The following is a 26923-nucleotide window of genomic DNA, read 5'->3' as shown; positions in this document are numbered from 1 at the left end:
CTCAATTCATATTAATTATAATAAAATTTCTATAGAATTTTTAAAATTTTCTATGAAAACAATTTTTTACTTTCTCCTGAGGTAAAGGGAATGCTTTCAAAATTTCACAGTTAAGCCCTGGCTGGTGTGGCTCAGTGGATTGAGCACTGACTGGCCTGTGAACCAAAGGGTCACCAGTTCGATTCCTAGTCAGGGTTCATGCCTGGGTTGTTGGCCAGGTCCACAGTGGGGGGCGAGCGAGAAGCAACCACACATTAATGTTTCTCTCCTTTTATTTCTCCCTCTCTTCTTCTCTCTAAAAATAAAGAAATAAAATCTTTAAAAAAAAGATTTCACAGTTAAATATGATGCTTACTATAGATTTTTATAGATCCTTATATTAGGTTAGGAAAAGTTTTTATTATTGACAGTTTGTTAAGAGTTTTTAATTTTAAATGTATATTCAGTTCCACCGAAAGCTTTTTATACCTATTCAGTAATTTGACCTTTGATATTTTCTCTAACCTGTTACTGAAATAATTTATTTGATATTAGACTATCATTGAGTAAGCCCATCTTGGTCATGATTATCTCCTTAATGTATCACTTGATTTAAATTGCTATTATTTTTGTGTCCATGTGTAATAATGAGATTGTCCTGGTGCTTTTTAATAGTCTTGCCTGGTACTCTGTATCAAGATAATATTAGCCTTATTAGGTGAGCTGGAAATTGAATTTTTGTCCTCTTCAAGAGTTTGTGTAAGTTTAAAATTATCTTTTCATTAAAAATTTAGTGTGACTTTCCCATCTATAAAGATAAGAGCTTGGTGCTTCCTTTGTGGAAAGATTTTTATAATCTAACTCAACTTTCCTAACGATTATATAATTAGTCATATATTATATTTCTTTTTTGGTCAGTTTTCACAAGTTGTATTTTTCTATAATTTATTTATTTTACCTAGGTTTTCAAATATTTTGGCACAGCTTATTTATAGTATCCTGTTAATTTGCATAACACCTGTCTCCTTTTTCATTTCTAATATCAAAAAGCAAGACTGCATCTGAACATCAAAATGACAAAAATCATGACTACAAAGAAATACAAAAACACAGACAATAAGAACATCAAAATTTTTAAAGATTTTGCTTACCTTAATTCTGTCATCAATCCAAATAGAGGTTGTAGCCAAGAAATCAAGAGAAGGTTGATACTCAGAAGGACAGCATGGAAGAATTAGGAAAGATCACCAAGAGCAAAGATGTGTCATTAGAGACCAAGGCTAAAATCATCCACACTCTCGTATTCAAATTAATATGTATGGATGCAAAAGCTGGACAGTGACGAAGGCTGATATGAAAAAAAATGATTTATTTAAGACACGGGTGTTGCAGGAGAGCTCTATGGATATCCTGTACTACCAGAAAATTGAACAAGTAGGTCTTAGGGCAAATTAAGCCTGAAACATCACCGGAGCAAAAATAGCAGAACTTTAGTTGTCCTCCTTCATTCAGGTACATCATGAGAAAGTAGAGGTCTTTGGAAAAGACAGTTATGCTAGGGAAGTGGAAAGCAGCAGGAAAAGAGGAAGAGAAAAGAGGAGCTGGATTGACTCCATGAAAGCAGCCATAGACAGGAGTCTACAGGTGCTGAGCAGGGCTGGTGAGGACAGGATATTGTAGACATTGCTCATTCATAGGGTCACCCGGAGTCAGAGATGACTCCAAGGCACATAACACGTGTTGTTTATTTATGATTTCCAACAAATTTTTCTTGATTAATGTTGTCAGAGTTTTATCTAATTAATCAGTATTTTTCAAAGAACCAACTTCAAGTTTTATTGATTTTTACTATCATTCCTTATTTTTTGTTTTATTATTTTCTGTTCTTACTGTTTTCTTCTACTTTTCAGCATGATTTTGCTGTTCTAACCTTTTAAAATGAATTCTTAAGAAGCTTATTTCATTAATTTTGAGCCTTCTTTAAGGCTAATAATTTTCTCTAACACTACTTTATCCACATAACAAAGTTTGACAGTAAGATTTTCATTATTATTAAATTCAAGTATTTTATATATTTATGACTTATACTTTGATCCATGAGTATATTTAGTAACATACATTTTAATTTTCAATGTTGTGTTTCTTTTATAGGGTGCTAATGATCTGTAACTTAATGGCATTGTAGTCAGATAATGTGATATTTTTGCTATCAATCTTTTTAAATTTATTGCAGTTAACTTATGGTTCATTTTCAACACATGGTCAATGCATGATCACTTTTCATAATGTTTTATAGGTCCTTGAAAAGAATGTTTTATACCCAATTGTTGGATATAATGTTTCATACAGGTAAATTTTAACAAGAATTTAGTGTTCAAATCTTCTGTATAAAAATGTCTTAGTTAACTTGTACTATGAAAAACTAAGAAATATATCACCAAAATTAATGGTGTTTAGTATTGGGTTGGCCAAAAAGTCTATATTGTTTTTCCCATAAAATAAAAAACACATTTTTTATTTTCACCAATAACCTTATTGCTTTGTTTATTTTGAGTATGCCAGCTCTCTCCCACATGGTATAATGTTAATTGTTCTCAATTAATGTCTCAATTTGATCACTATCAATTTCAGCTGGTCTACCCAACCATGAAGCATTATCCAGTGAGAAATCCCCAGCACAAACCACTTTTGACAGGTTTGATCAGTCACAGCGCCTTCTTCATACACTGCTCAAATCTTTTTTTTTTTTTTTGCACTTCAGTTGCATTTTTGCCTTTATTGAAAGTATAAAGCATAATATGCTGAAAATGTTGCCTATCTTCTTTCATTTTTCAGTATTAAAATGGCTATACAAAAATTCACCAATTTTTATTTTTTTTAATGCTTGCTGATATGACAGCTGTCACAATACAATCTAAAAAAAGTTGTTTTGAATGAAGTTAAAGACAACTTAGTGCTACTACAGCCATCTTATGGAAAAAACCAAATGAACTTTTTGGCCAACCCAATATATATTTCTCCTTGCATTTTTGTAAAATTTTCATTAATAATTTTGAGGTAATAATGGGCTTGCAAATTAAGAATGCTTTACCTTCTAGATGAATTTAGCCTTTCATCATTGTCAGTATTTCTCAAAATCTCAATTCTTTTTGCCTTTGCATTTACTCTGCATGAAAATGATATTGCTCTAGCAGCTTTCTTTTGATTCATATTTGACTTGAAGTCCAGGGCAGAAGTAGACTAGGACCAAGACTTCTTGAATCCCAGTTCAGCACTCTTGCTAAGTTTCCTTATAGAGTGAGCATGATGTGTACAGAGAGCAGAAGAGAGCCCAAATGTAATGCTTGATATGAGCACAGTAGAAATGGGGACAAGCAGATATTTCTATCAAGGAACAGTGGAGGACAATTAAAGCCAGGCACAGAGTTTGAATTCTATGACAAAGTGTCAGGACAAAAGAAGATTTAAGGAAGCTTGTAATTTTAGCAATATTCAGGAGAGATAAAGAAGAGAGGGACACAAGATTTTTTAGGAGTGCTCTTGTGCTCCAAATCCCATATAATTTAATGAGAACTTGAATCATTCATGAGAATGAAGAGGAAAAAGTAGAGTCAAGAAGCACTTTATGGAGAAAATGACACAAAAATAACTTAACAGGTTTTGGAGATGAAGAAAATTGTAGAGTCAAAGATGTTGCCTCATTTATGTCTGTTGTGCACTGACAGTGTCATTATTTCTTAGGTTTCCCAGCAGAGTTGGGAAGCAGTAGTTGGCCTAGAGGAGAAGGGAAAATAAGTTTTCTCTTCATGCAGCAAGTCTGGTATTTCTAGTAAACAGGTGGAAATATAGGACTAAGAACAGATCCAAATATGAAAAACTTTTATGATGATGTTGAAGGAGGCTGCTTGCATAAATATGATAGTTGAATCTTTGGATTAGGATCTGTGTTTCTTAAACATATTTATTTCTTAAACACCAAGTATTATTTTGCCCAAATTTTTTGAATTAAAAATTACCATTATTTATTACTATCATTTTTAAAAAATTGATATCAGGGATAATGGCTTCATGAATAAACTTCTGGACAACCCAGAGAGCCTTCTTGGACAACCAACGTACTCCAGGTCATGCTTCAGCTATACTGTATTAAAAAGTAAGGTTTATTGCTGCAGACCTTTAAAATGCTTTGTAGCCCTCCCCTTAAATATTGACAAGGCTCAACACTATTCAATTTACTACCATTAAGATCAAAGCATTAAGTGATACATCTGCTTGTGTAATTATCAGTCATGCCAGAAAACAGTTTTGTGCGTTTTGGTCACGATCAACTCTTAGGGAATAAGTATCTGGAAAGACTGTAAGAGCTTTCTCCCCAGAAGTTTAAAAAACTGTACTCAACCCAGTGAAGTTTTCTTCAGTGAGCTAGGTTTTTTGTTTTTTGTTTTTCCAACTGGATGTAATAAAAATGTCTGAGATTTTGCTACATAATATGATCTTTTTGGAAGGGTCAACAGTAATATTTTAGGCCAGTTCAGCAGGCTTGAGTTCAACTCTGGGAGTGCACAAGTTCCAACAGGATTCTAAAAAATTCACCCAAAAGAGCCAGCATTTGTCCATAGATTATTCATGTTGAGCCCCTCCACTGGTAGAAAAGAAACCCTGGGGAAATCATTTAGTTGTCTGAGCATCGTGGCAAAATACTTAGAGGCTCTGAAATCACAAATTCAAATGCCCTAAGGCCCACTCAGCCTTCATTACAAGGTACATTCATGGAGTACAATAATGTCTGCTCTGGTTGTGGCAGGGGTAGGGGGCGGACTTTAAGATGAAACTTTTATATTAATACAGAGCACACAGAAAGTTGGTTTTAAAGATCTATGTCATTTTTTATATCAAGAGAGGCTTGTCTTAATGTTCTGAGCCAAAATTTCTGGGACTCAGCTGAAATTTTGGAGCCATTGAGAACTTGATTATTATATATACATAATCTCAGATTAATAACAAAAGACATATTTCTTTATTTAAAATCCCAAAATGTAATTACATCTAGAGTAAACAAAGTGCTTCACTAATGTCTCCCTCAAACACTAGAAAAATCTATAATGGCCAAGTTTTCACCTCTGAACTTCATATAGAACCAAGAAGCATTTCCAAAAAATTTCAGTAAATATAAAGTTCTTTAAAGCTTTTTGAAAACAGAGTTTTTCTCTTGTTAATTTCACCAAGAATCCTGCTACCTGTCTATGTTCATCTTAAAACACCAACCACCTCTTGCTACTCTCATTCCTTTTTCATTTGAAAATGAATGGGACAAAGCACAGGCCTCTAATGTCAATCTCTCTCCCTGTCTTCCTCTGTCTTCCTTTCTCTCTGTGTCTCTCTGCTTCTGTGTATGTCTGTGTGTGTGTGTGTGTGTGTGTGTGTGTATGTCTCTCTGCATTCTCATGTTGTCACGAGCAAGGGAGCATCCCCAAAATGGGTCACTCACACATGTTTGTGTCTTTCCATGACGTCTGGTTTATTAGGGAATACCTCCCAATGAACCAGTAGAGTCACACACGGGTTACATACAGAGAAGGAGAGATTACATGATAGAAATGAGCAGAGCAAGTGTCAGTGGGAAGTCTGGGTCACTAGAGGTGTCAGCAGTTAGAGAGGTGGACGATGGTTGGTCTGAAGCCTAGTGGCTGTCGTGGAGGCACACATGTGGTGGAGTGGAAGTTTGGCAGGGCTCTGAACGTGATGCGTTGTACAGCCAAGCTGTAGCAATGGGCGGTCAGAGCTCCAAGTTCGTATAGCTCTCCAGGGGTGGCAGTCCCACTCACATTGGTATCCGGATGGGATTCTTATCCAAATGTCCAGACTTGGCGTTTGGGGTGTTCTGGGTCTCTCCTAAGAGCAATCTCATCACATTCTGCTACACTCCTTTACCTCAGTCTTGACACAGCATTTGACATAACTGTCATGGCTGATAGTGACTCCACATTGGATTGTCAAAAGTGCCTAAAAAGTCCCCTCTGCTCTTGCTCTATACACATGTGTAGCCCCTCCTCCTGCTTTACTCAACCTTTTCTACATTCTCTTTTAGATAGATACTAAGAATCCTTTAGCACTCAGCTGAGCTACCTCTTCTTCCAGAAAGCTTTAGAAATTCTAATTGTCTTTCTCCCATTTGAATCTTCTCTTCTCCCTTGACCAGGTAAGGAACCTTCCCCTGACTTCTGCAGTCACTTTGATTCTTTTTGTCATAATACTGAACTATCTCTCTCCCCCTCCAGTGAGAGTTCCTCAAGTACAGGCTGTCTTATTTGTGTCTGTAGTCCCAGCACCTAGTTTAAGTTTAATACATATTTATTAACAAGTCCATAATGGAGCTCTGATAAACTACTGTTTCATGAACTTGGCAGAGATACAAAACAAATGTGGATCTTTTATTTTTAAAGCTGTTAACAACTTGCATTTATTTATTAATCTATTAAAGATATATTTATTGAAAAACTGTTATGTGTCTGACACTTTAGGTGCAGGAAAGCGAGTGGGGAACAAGCTAAAAATGATCTCTCTTCTCTCAGAGCTTATATTCTAAAGGGAGAGAAATACAATAAAGCAAACCAAAGGAAACAAAACAGAAGTAGATCTGCAATATGATGTCAATTAGTGTCATATGCTATGAAGAAAAATCACTCAGAGCCAGGGATAGAAAGTAAATGGATGAGGTGGGGTAGGGAGAGGGTAGGGTCCTCAGGGAAACCCTTTCTGACCTGAGTAAATATGAATGAGAGCAAGCTGTGGAGGGAAGAGTATTTAAGTCAGGGGAACAGCAAGTGCAAAGAATCTGCTGTGTAAGAATGTTTGATGTGCATGGAAAGCTGCAAGGAGCCAGTGTGGCTAGAGGAGGGGGGAGTAAGGGCAGAGAAGAAAGACATGGGTCTAAAGGTAGGCAGAGTTTAGACTTTGCATTGGGTTGCACAACATGCAAGTGTGAAGAAAGCCCATAGGGAGGCTTTGACAAGGGACATATGTGGTCTAATTTATGTTTTAGAGGGCACATTCTGATGCTAGGTAGAAACAGGACATAGGAGGACATGGAAAATTGTTAAGAAGTTCTTAGTATAACCTGGGCCAGAGATCAGGGCAGTGACAGCGGAGGTGGTGGAAAATAGTCAGATTTCAGATTACATCTGAAGGCAGAGTCTTCAAAACTGGCACTTAATATTGTGAAGTTTAAGTTTAATACATATTTATTAACAAGTGCATAATGGAGCTCTGATAAACTACTTTTTCATACACTTGGCAGAGATACATTTTAAGTTTATGCAAAGTGAGTTAGGATCAGGCTAATCTTATTAATGGCAACCCCGAGTATACACATAAACACACACACACCAAACAGATATTGCTAATGACACAAAAGACATAGAGCCTTTTGTCTGGTTTGACCTGAGGCTGTAGGCACTATTTTCAGATGCTATGGGTGACTCAAGATTCACCTCACAACTGCTGAACAATTGCTCCAAATGAGCCAACTCAGGCTGCCTGTCCCCAGCTCACTAGTCTACTTTACAAATCTATAGCCCTATCTAGTCCAAATGTTAGTGTGTCCACAGGAATTACTTGTACATCTCTGCTGTCACAATGCCCTGATTTGGTGTCTGCCCAGAGAGGCTGGGCTACCCCAAGCTCCACTCCAGAGACACATATAACAGAAAGAGTTTGAATCCTGATTCTGCCACTTCCTGGCGGAATAACATTGGATGACTTACTTAACGTCTTTGGACTCATTTGTGAAATGCAGAAATTTAACACACTTCAAGATATGCAACAGATATTCTTCCTTATCTTGTCTCCTATGCTTCTGGACCTTCATCAAAATCTTATCACCAACAGGGACAACCATGATATATTCAATGTTTACAGCTGGGTCTAAGGTCAGAATTGCTTCTGCTCCAAAGACCTTTTGTTGAGATCAATCCTCATCTACAGTAGCATCACTGGGACTGCTTGCTCTCTCTGTAGCAGAATCCAAAGACAGTTTCCAGTCTTGAGTTCCCATTAAAGTCCTTGGCACTCTTAAGGGTAATAATACTGTTGGCATGGCAATCCACAAATACAGATGATAATGATATCTCAGAAGGAGGTGTCAAACTGACACATTTTTTAAGATTTGGCAAGCCAGTCTCTTTATGCACCCTTTTGGTCACTGAAGAGCAAGGCCACTTTTGTTTCATTAATGTTAAAGTAGTGTTTTAGAATAAAAGCTAAAATTGCTCCAGTGGGAGGAAAAGAAAGAGAGGGCAGACAAGAGCCAAGGGTTGAGAGTTGAGTGATGTGTCAATACAAACAATGGAAATCATCAACAGACACTGAGGGCAAATTACTTTCATACATAGAAATTATACTGCAATAAAAGAGACTGATAGATGCTTACACAGCTGTGGTTAATAGGGCAATGAAATAGCATTTGTTCAAAGCCAAGAATAGGGTAGCAGCAGGTTCAATAGGACAGGCTTTCAGACCTTACCAGCAATAGAGAAGGGACAAGGAGCAAATAGATAAGGCAATAAAAATAATCAAGGAAAAATGAATAAAGATGGAGCTCTAGGTTGATGTGATGAAGTAGAAGTGTTGTGAGGAGGGTTTTAACAAGGCCACTCTTCTGGTACAGAAGGCTAATTCTAAATATCTAACAGGTTAATGGATACTTTCTGGGCTCATGTTTGTGAGTTACTTGTTTTCGTTCTAACTGAAATTTGGGCTGTGTAACAGTTGTCAGAAGGGAGATGGGACCTGCAAAACAGGTGGTCATGTGTCCTTTAGAAGGAGAGCCTGAAACATTATTTTTTAGGAGTGCTTTAGAATGTGAAATGTGGGTAAAAAGTATTACTGGAAATGGTAGTAAAGAATAAACTAAAATAAAGGTGTCTCTTTTGTTAACAATCATCTCTTAATCCAGTGCCTCAATTGAAACTTCAGGAAAAAGTATGTTTTCTTAACCTTCGTTGGACACATTTTACCTGAGAAATAGCATTTAGTTTTGATAAATATGCCCCTTGATATTACAGGTGAGATGATCACTACCTTTATTTACTTTTTGTCTCCAGAAATGTGGTTCTGGAATGCTACTTGTTGAAGGTGCCTAGGAGAGGGACAACTTTATCTATTACAGAAAAATGGATATTATCATATAGCGATTATTAGATAGTCATTTTTATAAATGTGTAGCAAAAATCAGAATCTGTATCTATTGTTAAAAACTTAGTGGCATCATCAGCCAACCAATTCCAATTCAAGGAATGCTATAACCCATTGATCAGAATTGGTCATTGCTTCTGCAAACTATACATATTTCAGACTACATGACACACTTAGAAATGCCTTCTTTCTTCTGAGCCTGAGAGCCCACTGGTCTTGGAAGAGTTAATTGCAAGTTTGTAAAGCTTGAAGACTTCACAGTCTCATTTGTTTTTTGTTGTATTTTTTTCTTTTCTTTTCTTTTTTTTTTGTTCAACAGAAAGAAGCCTCAAAAAAGTTTGACTGACATTTATGATAATTACATTTGGAGATTAAAATAACTTGGGGTTTCAAAAGGTTGAAAATTTATACACCATATTGGGCCTCACATGATTATGACTTCCTTCATATCACTTTAGTCATGTGTTGAAATCCATTTGATGTGAATGTAATAGTTATTTTAATGGATATTGTTAATTCCTTGTTTTCAGCATAAGAGATAAAGGGGAATTTAATTAAATTCATTGTGCAAGCACTTATCAGGGGTAAAAAGGTTCACAGAATTATTATTTTTCTGGCATGTCATGTAAAGAACATTGTAAAAGGCAGAGAAAAACAGTATCCAAGTGTAGCCAGCATTAGAAGTCAGGCCAGTGTCATCTCCCCTGTGGGTGACATGGAGGTCTCAAAACAACACTAAAAGGTGATGCCTTGAAGCTATAATTTTCATGAGACACCAACAAAATGTAACAGCATTGCTTTTTTTCTTCTTCTAACCTGTTGAGACTCTTTAAGGTCAGAGTCCAAGTTTTCCTGTAGCAGTCAACTAGAAATATGGCAAGAAATGGCAACAGCTTTTGTCCCAGCAGCTTCACTTCCTGTGCCAGTTCCAAGGACCATAAGAACAGCCTCTCCCAGGTTTTAGGACACTCCTGTTATAATCACATCCAAAAGTCTTTGGCCTGGTTATAAATCAGCTATGGCATCATGGAGGGTAGCATTCAGTATATCAAAGGTCCACCAAGTACTGCTGAGATGGTTTGTTTTGGTAGAAGAGGAAAACCTGAATTATTTATTCTGTAGAATTTTTACAACATATTATTGATTGAGCATCTCTTTTGGGATCTTTAAGCCTCCACCCCTAGCTTGCTATTCAGAAACCTTTATCATAAATTCCTCAGTGTTGTTACACTACATTCAAACAGCATAATCATTAAATATAGAAATACGTTGAGAGCTTCCACGGCAGGGGGAAATACAGTTATAAGCAGTTCTAACCTGTTTAACAGCAAATGTACTCCACAATAAAAAAGAAATACCCACTACACTCCTATCTAATCTTTAAAACTTTGAATTAGGATGCTGAAATTTATGCAATAGGCATATTTATTGTATACATACACACATAGTGTGGATATGCTTATAGTTTTCTCTGGGCAGAAGAATTAAATGTGATTTTTTCTTCTTTCCATAAGACCATATTATAAGATAATGAATGTGCATTACTTTAACAATCTGCACAAATACCTTGAAAAATTGAAAAAGTAACTAACTTATATACTAAGGTTTCTCTCTGTGTTCGACATGTGTCTGTGTATATATCACTTTTCCCCAGGCAGACCCATATAGATGAAAAAGGGACCACATAGTAAACCTGACAAGTTCAGGGGAGGCCCACATGGTGGTCTTACAAACTCAGAGACCTAAAGTAACCACATGGGGCGATCTGAACATAGAAATTCCTAACTAAAAGCAGGTCATGGTGGGTAGTCATGTCCTAGGCCAGTAGTTTCCTTGACAAAGGTCAATCTTTACTTTTGAAATTGTCTATTGTCTTTGTGCATCTAAGATAAGATATCTTTGAAATGTGAGAGTAATCTTCTTTTCCAGACCCCTCCAAGGCACAACCACTGGCATCAGAGCACAGATCACACTGTTGTCTTGTTGTCCACAAGCCATCTTGATATACCGTAAATGTTTACTATCCTGTACCCACCCCTGTAAAAGATGTGTCTCCATTTTACTTTTAATCCACTCTTAGAGATTTCCCCACTTTGCTTTCTCCTGCCTCCCTAATCTACTACCATTGGATTTGATATAACCACCCTAACTCTTCTTCCTTCAATTCTAAAAAAAGTTAGAAAGAGAGAAAGAAAGAAAGAAAGAAAGAAAGAAAGAAAGAAAGAAAGAAAGAAAGAAAGAAAGAAAGAAAGAAAGAAAGAAAGAAAGAAAGAAAAAGAAAGAAAATAAGCTGCAAAACTGTCATTCTCAGAAGCATTTTCTCAATTGATTGAGATTTTGCTTCCCAAAAAAGTGTCATCAGTTTGGCTCACATAAAACTTTTTTTTAGGCTGAGCTTTTTTTAAAATCTACATCCAGTTCCTTCCACACCCAACATTTACCTTAACAATCTCTCCAAGATTCAGAAGTAGTTCATGTGGAAAGGAATGTGTAATATGTCATTATATCACCACATTTCTTAACTTTCCCAAATTAAGTGGAAAGGGTGATGGTTTTAGTATTCCTTATTTGAGGACACCATTCACCTCTCTTCTACCCTCCAACTTCTCACATGAACTCCATGATATTGCTCTTCCTTAAGGAAAGTGGTGGCGGGGGGGGGGGGGAGATAGAGACAAATGTATTTGAAAAAATAAATTAAAATTAAATTAAAAAAATGAAAAAAATAAAGAAAATAAATGAAAGAGAAAAAAATTCTCAAAAGTACTTCTTGCCTCAGCCTCTTGCCATACATTTCTCAATATTTATCAAATGGCTTCTCCCTCCCACCCACTAATTTCTTAAAACTCTTCTCTCAAAAGTTACTAATGAATTCCTAATGACCCAAAGGAAATATCTTTTCTGTCTTCTTCTTCTTTGATTCTTCTGCTATATTTAAGTTTCTCCTCTTCTTTGAAAACCAAAAACAAACTGATTTCATTACTCAGCACCTTTGTCTTTCTTCTTTAATTATTCCAATGCCTATCATTGTCTTCTGTAATTTTAATAGCTATTCTCTCTTTGTTTTATCACCATTTCTCACTTTTTTCCTGGCTCTGCTTTCTCTTCCCACTCCCCACGTGAAAACCATTTCCAAGTCTGTTCCTAATCTTCATGTCATTTTATTTTGGTAAACATTAATTAAAAATCTGTTACATATTTGACACTGAGCTAGGCACTGGGTATGGACTGAAAATGGAGTATTGTACAAAGAAGAAAGTGGCAGACTCTGCTTGAACATGGTCTGAAATAACCTCTCTTGGGAAGAGGCAAGGACAAGATTTTGCATGTACTTGTCAGCCATGTTCAAGAGTTTAGATTTTACTCACCAAGCAATTAGGAGAGATTGAAGGATTTTAAGCAGTATAGTTACATAAGACTAACATTTAAAGCAAATTAGAAAAACTAAATAAATAAAGTCACCCAGCTAATAAATGGTAGGGCAAAATGTTAAACACTGGTCTGATGCCTGGCATTTGCAGAAAGTTTATAATCTCAGTCCAAGTCTATTAGCATAATCTGAAAGACATGGCCACCTCGGGCTTGATTTTGGGTGGTCTTACTTCAAATTTTGATGGTTTTATTCAAACCCAGAGACTTAGCTGACAATCTCCTGAATGACACAACTTTCTCTTTGCCTATGACTTTCAAGTGATGGGTGCATTTTGCATGAGCCTTTAGCAAAGGCAGACCTCTCTGCCTTTCAACTCAGTATCCTCTCCCCAGATGACATCTGTGGTTTAACAACATGTTTGGTTCAGTGCTGCTGCTGTTAAAAAACAGGCCCATCAGTATTGCAGCTTACTAGAAACATATCTTAGCTAACCAAAGTCAGTATAAGGCAATGGAGCCTCATTGCCTAAATTCCAAATCTGACAACACCATTTATTAGCTGTCTAGCCCTAGGCTAGGAATCCTGATCCCGTTTTCTCATCTACAAAATGGAGAAGGTGATAATAACAGTACTTAACTCATACAGTTGTGAGGACTAAATGAACTAATAGAGAATAAGCTGTATAAAAGATATCTACTTCATAATAGTTATGAAGGTAGTCATAATTAAGGGTGTTTCTTAGGGAAAAACTGCATATACTCTTTGTAATCTTTGTTTATAAATACACTGGCCTTTTAAGGAGAAGAATCTAAAACAAATAGACAGGTTTCCTCATCTCCCTACTGCAATATGCAAAGCTTGTGCTTACCAGTGCTTCATGATCACCTTTATGCTTCTGTCCCTACCTGAGATGTAGAAGAGTCCAAGCAAGTGAGCTCTGTTTCCATCCAGAGTCTGTTGGAAGATACACCTCGAAGCACCACTCTTGAAAACACAGTGCTGGAAGGATTTAAAAGTCGCCCAGTAACCAAGTTGATTTCTGGTGATGGTCAAATCAACAGCCACCAATAAGGAACAGAAACAAACCCTAGAGGGATGTCAGACTGAACACCTCACTAAGGTAGCAAGTCCTCAAAGATTCTGGACTAGATACTAGACAAGGTACCTGAATAATATTACAACTAGTCTCCACATCTGATCCCTGAAACATAGAATGTAGAGCTGAGAGGAGAAGGCTTCCCTGATTCTATTCCTACAGTGAAAAAATGAAAGGCTCTGAATCCATTGGTTATTTAAATAGAATGAGTTCTTAGTTTATTGCTGCCATGTTTTGCCAAATGTTGAGATCTAGCCCAGGTGTCCAGGGTAATCTTAACTGGGGTTGAGGAAGGGGGCTGTGGCAAGGAAGAGAGGGCAAAACATAATGCATAACTAAACACGAAAACATAATTTTTACATATTACAGTTAAAAATTGATTTAGAGAGAAATCTAAGATGGCAGCAGAGTAGGTGGAAGCTGCACTTGCCTCTTCCCAGTACCACACTAGATTACAACTAAATTATAGAACAATCATCCTGAATAACCAAATGAAGACTAGTCAAAGAGAAGTCTTATAACCAAAAATTTACAGAAATAGCTGCAGTAAGACTGGTAGGAAGGGCAGAGACGTGAAAAGGGTTGGCCTCACTCCCATGGGTGGAAGGATAACTCAGATGCATGTGGTTGCCCACAAGGGGCGTGGGGTCCAAACCTCAAGCTGGGCTCCCCAGCCCAGAGCACCAGAGTCGGGAGGAGGTACCCACATTACATCTAGCTGTGAAAAACACAGAGGTTTCAATCTGTCCAGGAGGATTGGCTAGAGAAACAGGCACCCTCTTAAAAAGCCAATGGACAAAATTTCATTCGCAGCCACTGTGGAAAACAGTATGGAGTTACCTCAAAAACTGAAAATAGAACTGCAATTCCACTTCTGGGAATATATTTGAAGACACCCAAAACACTAATTCAAAAGAATATATGAACCCCTATGTTCATTGCAGCATTATTTACAATTGTCAAGATTCAGAAGCAGCCCAAGTGCCCATCAGTTGATTAATGGATGCAAAAGTTATGGTCTATTACACAATGGAACACTACTCAGCTGTAAAAAAGAAGAAAATCTTACCCTTTGTGACAACATGGATGGACCTGGAAAGCATTATACTAAGAGAAATAAGCCAGTCAGAAAAAGTCAAATATCACATAATTTCACTCGTATGGGGAATCTAATGAAGAAAATAAAATAACAAAAAATTGATTTAAAGAATGACAAGGAGGGAAAGATATTGTAGAAGAAGAGAGAGGCAATTTCCCCTCCAGCTTGACCCCACTGTCTGTGTGAGGCAAGGGGGAGGTTAGAGACTGACTGATAAGAGGTCAAGGTATGAGACTCTGCTCTGTACTTTGGAAGTCTGCCCTCCAATTCTCCAGTTTCAATTTCCTATTAGGAATGTGGACATGGAATCTAGAATTGCAGCTGCTTTGGGATATGGAGAAATATATTTATGTTTCTAGTTCGTGGAATATGAATAGAATACATGGTATCTATGGCATATTTAAAATATTTTTTAATTTAAAACCAGTGTTTTTGGAGGGACTCTAGTACCATTACATGGAATGTACCCACCAATTTTTGAGATGTTTTACAATCCCAACAATAGTGATACAAGGGGGAAAAGTCTTAAGTACAAGCAAGAAGCACAGTGTTTGCAGACTGCCTCAAAGGGTATAATGATTAGCAGAACAATACCTATAATTATCTTTTTTAAAAAATTAGACTGTCAGTTTTCTTAGAGAAAAGAGACCTCAGCTCATTCCTCCTGTTGCCTTTATGTCAGGCAGCTTCAAACATTTTTAAGGAATGAATGAGTGTTCTTCGTGGTTAATTTGGAAATCTTATACAAGTCATGGACACAATAATTGAGCTAAAAAATGAAAATATGTATATTATAACATATAGTCCAAACTAGAAAAAGGTTGGAAAAGGTGAGCTGAAAAAATGCCAAAGGATTTGATTCCTTGTGTGATTTGTTGATTTTAAATTGGAAAACATTTTTTTAATTTGCAATCTTAATATTTTTAATTATTTATTTAGACCACAAAGTGACATATGTTTATTGTATAAATGGGAACTTCAGAAAAATTGAGGAAAAAATTAAAATCTTCCATAATAATTCAACCTAGGTAGTCATCATTAACATTTTAACATGTATATTTATATTTTTCATAGATTTATGTAAATGTAAATAAAACGAATTATACTTTATATATTGTTTTATAAATTAACCTATCATTTGATGCCTTAAATACTTACCTAAGTTATTACTCTTCTAAATTATGTTCTTTAGTAGCTGCATATAATCTCCTCATATTACTATACCTTAAAAATTACTATACTAAACCTCATGTAGCCCTTTAAAAACATTATAGAGAATAACTTAGACACCCTTTCGAATGAGAGAAAAGTGGGTTCAAGTCCTAGTTCCCTATTTGAAAACTGTGATTTACTTAGCCTCTGTGAGCTTAAATTCATTCACATGTAAAATGAACATAAAGGAGGTATCTCAAGACTGTTGGGAAGACCACATGAGTTAATGAAAGGAAGTTGCCTAGCACAGTGCTTGATTCTTAGTGGGTCTTTACTCCTAGAGAACATTTCATCTACTTTAAACATATTCTATTCAAGGTATTTTTTATTTATATAATGAGAATATGCTGGTAAGTGGTTGAATGAATCTAAAAACTGTTATGCCTTTTTTTGTTATTGTTAATTTGGTTTATTTCAGCAGGAAATATTAAGAGATAGGTCATAAGTCCTGACATAAATATTTAAAAGAAAGTTTTATTTGTTCAATGTTTTAAATTTTTAAAATTACCAATTCAAACTGGGGAAAAGCAGGATCTGTCCAGCAAATGCTAACTACGTTGGCTAACCTTTGTATGGTTTCTTTTTCTCCATTACATCTCTGTGGTTATGAAGGCCTTTTCCTCAAGGGAACCACCCACTAAGACAGCCATTGTTGTATCTTTGTTCTCATTGTTGTCATATATTTTTTTCAGATCTCCTCTAATGAATAATCTTTCTCATAAAATGCATGCATCCTGATTTCTTCCTTTCTGCTCCATTTTGTGATTTAAATTCCACCAAGCAGCTGAGGTAGGGGGCCAAAAATCTTATAATGAGAGACACTGAAGGATAAAGTGGTACACACTTGTCTAATACACTGATGAATAGGTAACATAATTGATTCAAACATATGAACAAAATAAAGTCATGAGAACTAAAAATGTGTGGGCATTGAAATATGTCATAAACAGGGGGATTAAGCCCAGTGAGTCACAGAGCCATGCTGTCTCAAATTAGAATATGGATCAAGAAAGGAAAATAAGTGAATTTCTACCTTTTGCTTCAGAAATGTTTTTCCATTGTAAATAAATTATGCTTTAACACTTTTAAAATCCTGAGTGTGAGTGTATGTACTGACTCATATCATATCATCACTATTTAATGTTCACTGTGAAATTACCCTTGGGAATATGCATCCCATTGAAGAAAGCTACAAAGTGACCAAATGTTCAAATTGGTTTCTGTAATGGCACAGAATTGAATGTATATCAAGAGAGGATGCTGAGCTCTTTGTCCTTTAAGTTTATATAATATTAAGGGATTTTTTTAAAAGAAAATTATTAGTTGTTGTTATAGATTGAATATTTGTTCTCTCCTTTCTTCATCCCTAATTTGTACATTGAAGCCTAATTCCCAATGTGATGGATGGAACTGGGAAGGGAGGACACTGAGAGATAATGAGGTTTGGATAAAATTGTGGGGGTGGAATCTCTATAATAGGATTAGTGCACTTATCCTGAAGACTAGAGGAAGAGGAGAGCTGCCTATGAACCAGGAAGCAGGCCCCTACAAGACCCTGAATCTACCTGTGTCTTAAGCCCCCTAATTTTAGACTTTCCAGGCTCCAGAACTGTGAGAAATAAATGTTTTTAAGCCCCCTAGTCTCAGTATTAATGAAGCAGTTGTCAGTATTGAAGCTAACCACAGTATGTCAATAAACAAAAAAGTACTAGAATAAGGGATTTATTCTATGTGATTATTAAGAAGTAGGGGCAGGTAACATAACAGTTTCCCAATGAAGTCTATTTCAGTTTATCATATAAACCAGATGGTACACTTGCCAAACTTCATGGAAGTTTTAAAGGTAAAGGTAGAGGAAACACCTTAGCCCTTGACCCAATACTGTGTTTCTATGTTAACATTATTTGTGGACAAGTCTGCAAAAAAATCTATTTGCCCCATTCTTGAATCACTAATTTTTTTGCAGTTCTCAACTATAACTTAGTGCCAGAATTTATCCAAAGATAAAATATAAATGATTAAAGGCAAGATAACATTTGCTCAGATAGTCATCATCCCAAATATTTAATCTTGAATAGAAAACACAAGTCTTATATCTGGGCATAGTAGACACCATTGATGTTTTATTTATTTATTTGTTTGTTTGTTTGTTTTTGCTAAGACAATCCTGAGTTTAGTCTTGTTTAGGAGGGAAAAAAATGTGTTCAGAGAAGGTAAGAACTTCCTCAGATTCATCATTATTCTAAATTAATCATGGTGATCCTCTCTCTTTTCTCTAGTAATTATTTAGATATAAGAATTCAGCTCTGAAGGGGGCTTCTGAAAAAATATTTTCTAACCTGATAAAAAGAGATGCAAGAGAAGAAACTCTCCTCTTACATATAGATGTTGTTGAGTGAGGACCTGATACCTTGAGTTACAAAAGCCAACTTACAAAGAGGAGAGACAGACCTAAGGACAAAACCATCACACCAATGGGTGGCTGGATGGAAAGGTAAAACCCTGTTACTGAAGAAATCCTTATAATACTGAGTTAATCCTGAAATTTACCACCTTAAGAATTTATGTTTTGTAATATAATGCATATTTTGTTTTGTTAAGATAATTTTAATTAAATGTTCCCTTATTTGCAGCTGAAGTTATCATGTTAGAATTGATCAAACACTAGACACCATTTGTAGGAAAGGTTGTCAACTCTATACCAACTTAGTCTCTAACTTAATCCCTTTCTATACTAGTAGTCTTTGTCCATTGTGTTCTTTCTTTCTAGAATGTCCTTCCTTTCTCCCCTGAACTACTAGCCCAATATCTTCTCTGTAACACTGTCTTATATTCCCCTTCAAGAGTGAAATTACTCCATTATCTGGGTTTTCTAAAGAATTTAACCATTATCATTAGTGTTGCTATTATTGCACAATTACCAAACATTATACATACAACTCTGTGCCTGATATTGTATTGTTCTGCATGTTTTACATGTATTATATCTTGTGGTAGATTCGTATTATTTTTCATAAATATTTAATTGCTTCCCACTTTTGTCATCCTCCTAGAAGGCAAAGTATTCTTCCCAATCTATTGATTTTGGGTTGGCCATATGCCTTGATTTGGCCAAAAATATCTGAGTAAACCAGATGTACCCTATGTCTAAGCAGTAGGTTTCCATGCCTATGCACAATCTGGCTCTGGCATCTTTACTCTTATCTTCACCATGAGAATAGGATGTTTCAGCATGCTCCCTTAACACGATTCCCACAATGAGAAGACATATGGAGCTCAGCAGAGATCAGTCGAATTCAGCAAAACCACAGATAATCTGCAGCCCTCAAGTAACAAGAGAAAGAAACACAACTTGACTCCAGAATGTTACTGAGATATTGGGCAAAAACTAACACAAATGTCATTTAATCTAAACCTCATAATGTTAGGAAGTACCTACTATTATTATTATCCCATTTAACAATGGATAAAACCAACTCTAGTTACAGGACTTTATATATATAATCTCCTATCTGTTTTTCTTCCACTAGATTTAACTCCTTAAAAAATGAACTATATTTTTTTTCATATTTCTTTCTTCAGTACTAGACATTGCTTTCTTGATTAATTATGCTGTTGGATAAAGGAAGTTATGATTCTAGAACACATCCCCATTATTAACACGTCTTCATGGCTCTTTAGACTATTCACTATTTCCTCCCCAGTGTTCTTTTTTTAAGTAAATGAAATAATCTGTACTGTAGTCTTGTATTTTAACTTCGTTAGAGCATATGACATAAAAAAAAATCTCAAAAACTTATCTGGATAAAAATCTAATTATTTATAATGAAATGTATCTTTAGAAAATTGTTAGTCTATTTTTTACATAGGTTTGTAAAAAGAGAAATTGAATAAAGAAGACACTGTGTGCATTGATTTAAAAAAATAAAAAGAGCTTCATTTCAGTAAAATCTAGCTTGGGAATATGCCAGATATTTTGGAAACAGAATACATAAATATTAATAACTTTATTTAAATAAATTATTTAATTGGAAATAGATAGAGAAGGAAGGCATAAGGGGAATACATACAAGATGCGTTAGGGTTCTCCAGAGGAACAGCATCAATAGGATGGATGGATGGATGGATATTATATGGAATTAGCTCATGCAGTTATGGAAGCTGAGAAGTCCCAAGCTCTGGAGTTGGCAGCTAGAAACCCAGGAATGCCAATGTATAACTCTAGTCCAAATGTTGGTGGGAGTGAAACCCAAGAAAAGCTGATTTTTAGGCCAGTAAAGACCAATGTCCAGATCAACTAGTTGGCCAGGAGAAGTTCCACCGACAATAGGGATGGCAATCTGCTTTATTCAGTCTAGCAATTCAAATGTTAATCTCATTCAGAAACATTGTCACAGGCACACTCAGAATATTTGACCAAGTGTCTAGGGACCCTATGGCCCAGTCAAGGTGGCACATAAAATTAACCATTGCACAAGATGCCTTCATTTAACAAATATGCAGTCAATGTATTAAATATCTATTCCTTGCTTGGAATAAATCTTTCTGTCAACATCCCTGCAGTCACTGAATTTTCATCTTTCATCAAAGAATTTTAAAAGTAAAGTAATCTCAGAAACTATGTTGTCCAATGGAATCATTTACGCAGGTAAGAAAATAAGGCCCAGAGGCACAAAATGACATGCTCTAAGAAACACAATTCTATTGGTAAAGGCAGAGGCAAGACTACAGCCAAGGTCAAGGGCAAAGCTCTTTCCATTATACTGCACAGTTCCACTTCTTCTCAGTATTTGATTGTGAATCCCAATCCCAGAAGGAGAAAGAAATGAATAGATAAACACACATGATATAAGCCTTCTGAGGTGTTTATCTTGTTACAGACACAAACACACAAGCATTTATGAACACAGGGAGAGATAAAAGCTTTATTATAGCTTCCAAGCAATAGTAAAACACATTTTAGATATAAAAACAAGATTCCCATAGATAAAAATGTATCCTTTCTAGTTTTTCATTCATTATAGAAAAATACAATAAAACATCCACTTTTTATTCCTGATTGAAGCATTTCAGAAGTTTAATTTTTCTCACTAACATCCAAGTAACCCAATGATGTTCATCTAAAAGTAAGGGCAAAAGGTATTAAATTCATCAGCATATAAATGACTTTTCTAGCTGTAAAGATGGATCACAGCAAAAGACATCCATGATTTCAAATGTTATTACTTACCAAGGAAAAAATAAAGTCGAGTTTTTTATGCTATCATTCACCATTTATTTCACAGAACTGTTCTTGATATTATCATTTACTGTTTTATGATTTCCCCCCAGAGAAACTAACTATAAAATAATGTGTGTAACTCAATACTTTTCAGAATCTTACCACATTTTTTTTCTCATTGTTTCTTTAAATAATCCTGTTAGCAAAAAGAAAAAAAATCATTGGTAATTGACCCATATCAACTAAATACAAATGGCACCAGTTTAGAATGGATTTCAAAATGTCTGTCATCTGGTTTTTATTGCACAAGAAATGTGATGCAAACACGAAGACAGATTATACTAAGAATAAATGTCAGTAAATGCTTATATACTCTAGTTGCTTTACATTTAGTATATAAATAGTTCTGAACTATTAGTTTATGTTCTCTTATTAACTAACTGTTAATAAAAGTATATGACCAAACAAAAATCCCTCATAAATTGACCACCATTTAATTGTTTATTTATTCATTCATTTAACCTGCAAATATCTGTTCTTAGGTTAACAAGAGTCACATGTTAAGGCTGATATTATTAGATATTTTGGAAGCTGAATTCATAAAACTTAATAACCACTTGGGTATGAGTGGAGAAAGAGAAATTATGTGAATAATATATGCTTCCATCTTTAAGGAAGACACAGCAAATAATAGAGTCCAGGTTTATTACAATAATCCACAAAAGCAAGATGAGGGGATAACTACCTGCCTGACAAAGATTAAAATGGCTACTCAAGGAGATGACATCTGAGGCCTATCTTTATCCAGCAATGAAGAGGGATGAGGTTATTATTGAGAATGTGAAAAACATGAAAAGGCCTAAAGGTATAAAATAACAATGTAGTTTTTGTTAAGCACTCAATAGTTACGTCCGAAAAGGCAATAGTGTATGGAGTAAAGAGCACCAAAGTTTTGCCTCCCCCAAACGTGCCTTTTGGGATATTGACTTTTAAGCTGTTATTAAGAAACAGAAGACTCAGAAAGAACCTCTGACCCTCCCCATTTCCTACCTAAGACATTAAGATGGAAAGGCATGCTACAGGAAGGGAATCTGAGGATTGTCACCTTAGCATTAGATAGGAAGGATAGGAAGGATCCAAGCAGGAGCCTATGAGTTAGGCTGCTCCTTCTGTCCCGTTGTTTCTGGGTTGCCTCACAGGAATTTGTCAGACTCAAGTTCAGCTCTGCAAATTGCCTATTTCTCCTTCAAATCCCAGACACCTGCCTCCCTACTTTCTCCTTTGTTCAACTGTCCAATGCTTCTCTGGGTTTTCATATTTTTATGGACTCCTAAATGTTATTTTCTATAATAACTTGGACATTTTCTCCTACTAATCTGTCTCTGCTAATGTGACTTTTAGCCCAGCTACAAGAATTTATAAGTGAGAAGAAATATTATTTTTTTTAGGTGCCACATTGGATATGAAAGATGGTACTGAAAAGGTAGGTTGGGGTTAATCTATATGTTGTGCTGATATATTTAAACATATTCCTAATGGAGTCAACACTGAAAGTTTTCACATTGCAATGTGATTAAACCAATGATGAGTTCTAAAACCATTAGAAGGAGGAAATAAAGAGAGATCTGAATCTGTTACAATAGTTAGGCAAATACAATAGTAACTCAGGAAAAAATGGTAAGTGTCTGAAATAAACAATGGAGATGAAAGAATGGGATTTTTACATGTACAGTTGACCCTAAGTACTTTCAGCATCTGCATGGGCAACTCACTATAAAGGAATTTCACAAAAAGGAGCAGAGTAAGAGAAACAATACTCTAGAAGATAAGGGTGGGGGGAAGGAGAGCAAGAGAGACTAGGAGACCATTGGATCTCATTAAGTGGGAGACCTTTGGTGACATTAGTGAGAGGAACTCCAGGAAAACTGGGAGGGGAGAAGCCAGAGTGTAATGGGAGAAGGGAGTAAGAAGGCTGATCCATCAGGAAAGAAGTAGAGGTAGTTTGTGCTTTCAGAGTTTGGCAGTAAAACAAATAAGAAAGGTAGACTCTCACCATGAGAACTAGATACAAAAAGAAGAGAAGAAAAAAAAAAGAGAAGAGTTCATGAGTTTTGTCTTCTGTGACTATCTAGAAGTTTTAAGTAAAATAAAAGTTACCATGTTATCAAAGATATCTAGAAAACTGGATTCAAATTACTATTTTAATTTTATTTTTTAATCACAACAATTACCTAAAGCTTAAATTGACATTTATCATTCATTTATTCAACAAATTTTACTGGGAGCTAATTTGTCTGCCTTAATCTAGACTCATATAGCAGTAAACAAAATAGACAAAAGTCCCTGTCCCTGTAGAGATTATATTCTAGTATGCAATGTCTGTCAGAAAGAGAAATGGCAGTATCCAACTCTAATATAAGCCTATAGATGATTTATGGAAGTCAGAAAATTAACATGGAAGGAAAGAAAAAATAAACAGAGTGTCTCCTAGAATCATATTAGAGATACGAATGTAGTTTCTCAAAAATCACAGTAAAGAACAACAAAAATGACCTTTATAACAAGTGGATGTAGCAAGTGATGAGCACTTCTGGCAGTCTGGTTGAATGACAGGGAATATTGGCTCGTTTCTTTCTCAACTGAAAACTGTAAAGCATAATTTTTTAAATGGCACATGGCCTTTTGAAGCATCAATTAAGTACATATTGCTGTAGTAAACCCCCTAGAACCCTAGAGATAGTAATGAATCCATCTAGTTAATTACCTGAAGGGCATCCTTTTATGCCCCTCAAGGAGAGCTAAAAAGAAGACCTGATGGTTCTTGTTTCAAAATCAGAGAGATTTAACCATCCTAGAGTGGTATGGCCCTGGGTTTGAATTCTAGTATGAACATGAAAATGCATGTTCAGTCTTTAAACTGCTTGTCCTTGAAGTGACAGCTGAGGACAGACACTGACAGGCCTGTTAATGGATTTTGTAACATGGTTGCATATCTAGAAACCCATTACTAATAGTATCAAGCTGTTTGGCAGTTATAACAGTGCATAATGGTTAATTGCTTTGTAGAAACTTATTTGCACATGTTATTGACCTATATAAATAAATTGGTATACAAATAATTGTTTGGTTGGGAAGCATGTAATTTTAATACTGGGAATCCCTGAAGATTAAAGTATTACAAAACACTTTATTAGTTAATTCATAAGTTACTTGTTCTGAATCTGTGATAGATCAGGAAAAGACTAAAACAAAAGGGAAATTATATATTAAATCACTAATATGTATGTTACTACAAAGTTTATGTTTAACTGACTAAAAAAATAAATTTTGATACTTTATTTTTATCACTGCTTAAATAATATATTATTAAGTTTTTCTTATCCATTCACTTTTTAGAAATTTAGCAAATTCCTAAATGACCTCTGATGAACACTTTCATGACCAGTCACATAATATATACTTGGAAGATATAAAACTAAATTTTTTAAAGATTTTATTTATTCATTTTTAGAGAGGGGAAGGGAGGGAGAGAGGGAGAGAAACATTAACGCATGGCTGCATCTTGCGCTCCCCCTTCTGGGGACCTGGCCTGCAACCCAGGCATGTGCCCTGACTGGGAATTGAACCAGCAACTCTTTCGTTCTCAGGCTGGTGCTCAATCCACTGAGCCACACCAGCCAGGGCTAAAACTAAATTTTTAATATAACTAAATTTAACCTTATCTGAATTTCTCTCAACCTGAGTTAGTAAGATTTAACATGATTCTTATTTAGCTGCTAGTTGATACGGAGCAACTTTTTCTATACATCCTGTAATCTACTGGATATACAATTAACCTTTATCAGTTAATATCAGTAATTTCACTCATGTGAGATCTCAAGCTATTTTGATTTTCTATCTCCATAAAAACAGGCTGTCCAAATCACTTAACATCAGTAAGACAGTTGTCAAAATATCTCAAAAAGATTAAGCTAGATTTTTAATTCGGCAGAGACAATCATTAATCTATTCATACCAGGGCATGGGAATCTTAATGCCGCCAGAGACTTTGAAGTGTTTGCCAGAAAAGCAAAGTGGAACCCAGACCAAAAATAAAGATGTAAAATAATAATGTGATGTAAAATAAGAATGTAAGGTAAAAGAATAAAGGGAGCTGTGTGTGTTTTTCTTTTCTTTTTTAATATGAGCATCAACCTAACCAAACACAGAGACATCTAGATAGATATGATTGAGGCAATTGAAATGGTTTGAGAAACCATTTCAAATACGATATGAATTGACATGACTACACTTACTCACCAGAACAGCTAAACTGAAAATACAGAAAAATAACAAAATTACCGAGGCTGGTGGAGATGCAGAGCAATCACAACTCACATGCACAACTAGTGATGTTGACAAATGAAGCCGCGGGGTGAGGAGAGGGGCCCCGAGGTGTTGAGCAAAAGGCTGGATTCCCTTGAGTGACAGAGGGGTTTCATAAAACACTGGAGGTGGCCAGGATGAGGCCAGTACAGCTACCTCGGGGCTGAGACAGGGAGAGAGGGGGTGCTGAGGTGGGGAGTCTGTGCAGGTTGGTGAGGGTGGCTGACGCGGAGGGTAAAACCCCTCCTACGCCCTTCTGGAACGTGGTGGGAAGCGGGGAGGTGCAGACCTGCCAACCTAGCTTGACAAAAGGACAGATTGGCTAGGGAAGCTGGATGCTTCTGGAGTACATGGAATTTGGGGCCAGGAGATTTAAACAGAGAGAGGGCAGAGGCTCCCCGCTTCTCCTTCCCCTCCTCAAGTGGTTGGAGGCTGGCTTAAAAGGCGGCTGAGTCCCACGCACTGGGCAGTGTCTTCCATGCTGCATGGCAGGTCCTGGACTGCACCCTTCTGCGCACAGATACCCAAGCCAGAGCGCTCACTGGCTCTGAGGGCAAGGGCAGCCTTGGGCACCCAGCCCTGCAGGCAGAACCCCTGCAAGAACAGCTGCAGCAGCTGGCAGTGGCCCCAGACCCCTGGCATGGGAAGCAGCTGTGGTGTGGTGATGGTGGCTCCGGCCCCATGCACCGCACTCCGGGGAAGGAGCCCAAAGCCAGAGAGCAGAGCGCCCAGCAGCCTTGGGCTATAGAGGGGCGATCGAGTGGGGTTTCTGAGTACTGTTTGGTTCTGGAGGCAGCTGGGTTTTGCCTGTGTGAGACTGGCCTGGAGTCGGAGTTCCCTGATCCCCCAAATTGTGTGACATTTTTAAAAAATCCTATGTCCTTCCCCATCAACCTTTGTTTTATGCTTGTGTTCGGTGGCAGGCTGAACCCCACTTTTGTTTGTTAACGGTATGTAAATTGGTACAACAATTTTTGGAAAACTGCTTGACAGTATCTACTAAATCTGAGTAGATGCTTACCCCATGACTTAGAAATTCTACTCCCAGGTATAAACTCAACAGAAATGAACCCATGTTTTCACAAATAAATGCACTATAATATTCACAGAAGGACACTTCATAATAGCCCCAAACAGGATACTCCTCAAATATCCATCAATAATGGAGTGGATAAATATTCACACCATAAAGTACTACACAACAATGAGAATGAACAATCTATAACTACAAGCAATGTGGATGACTTACAAAAAACAAACAAACAAACAAAACACAGGTTAGTGTAAGAAGCCCAGAGACAAAAGAGAATATATTATATTATTCTAATTGTACCCCACTTAAAAAAAAAAAACAACAGGAAAATCTTATCTATGTCTTTAGAAGTC

At 36.3% G+C, this 26923-nt stretch overlaps 1 protein-coding gene across 1 annotated transcript in view; it reads right to left on the bottom strand.

Annotated features, from left to right (window-relative positions):
* The window catches only part of DIO2 (iodothyronine deiodinase 2), a 222778-nt gene that overhangs the window by 44741 nt on the left and 151114 nt on the right, over nt 1-26923 (bottom strand). The window contains 1 exon segment of the mRNA XM_054567191.1: nt 13450-13543. Coding sequence (XP_054423166.1) covers nt 13450-13543 — 94 coding nt within the window.

This window comes from Pteronotus mesoamericanus, unplaced genomic scaffold (genome assembly GCF_021234165.1).
Source record: "Pteronotus mesoamericanus isolate MK-2021 breed Mesoamerican mustached bat unplaced genomic scaffold, CSHL_Meso_final contig_182, whole genome shotgun sequence".
In the NCBI taxonomy this organism is placed as follows: Eukaryota; Metazoa; Chordata; class Mammalia; order Chiroptera; family Mormoopidae; genus Pteronotus; species Pteronotus mesoamericanus.
The sequence above is the reverse complement of the archived record's forward strand: the minus strand, read 5'-3'. Positions and strand labels throughout refer to the sequence as shown.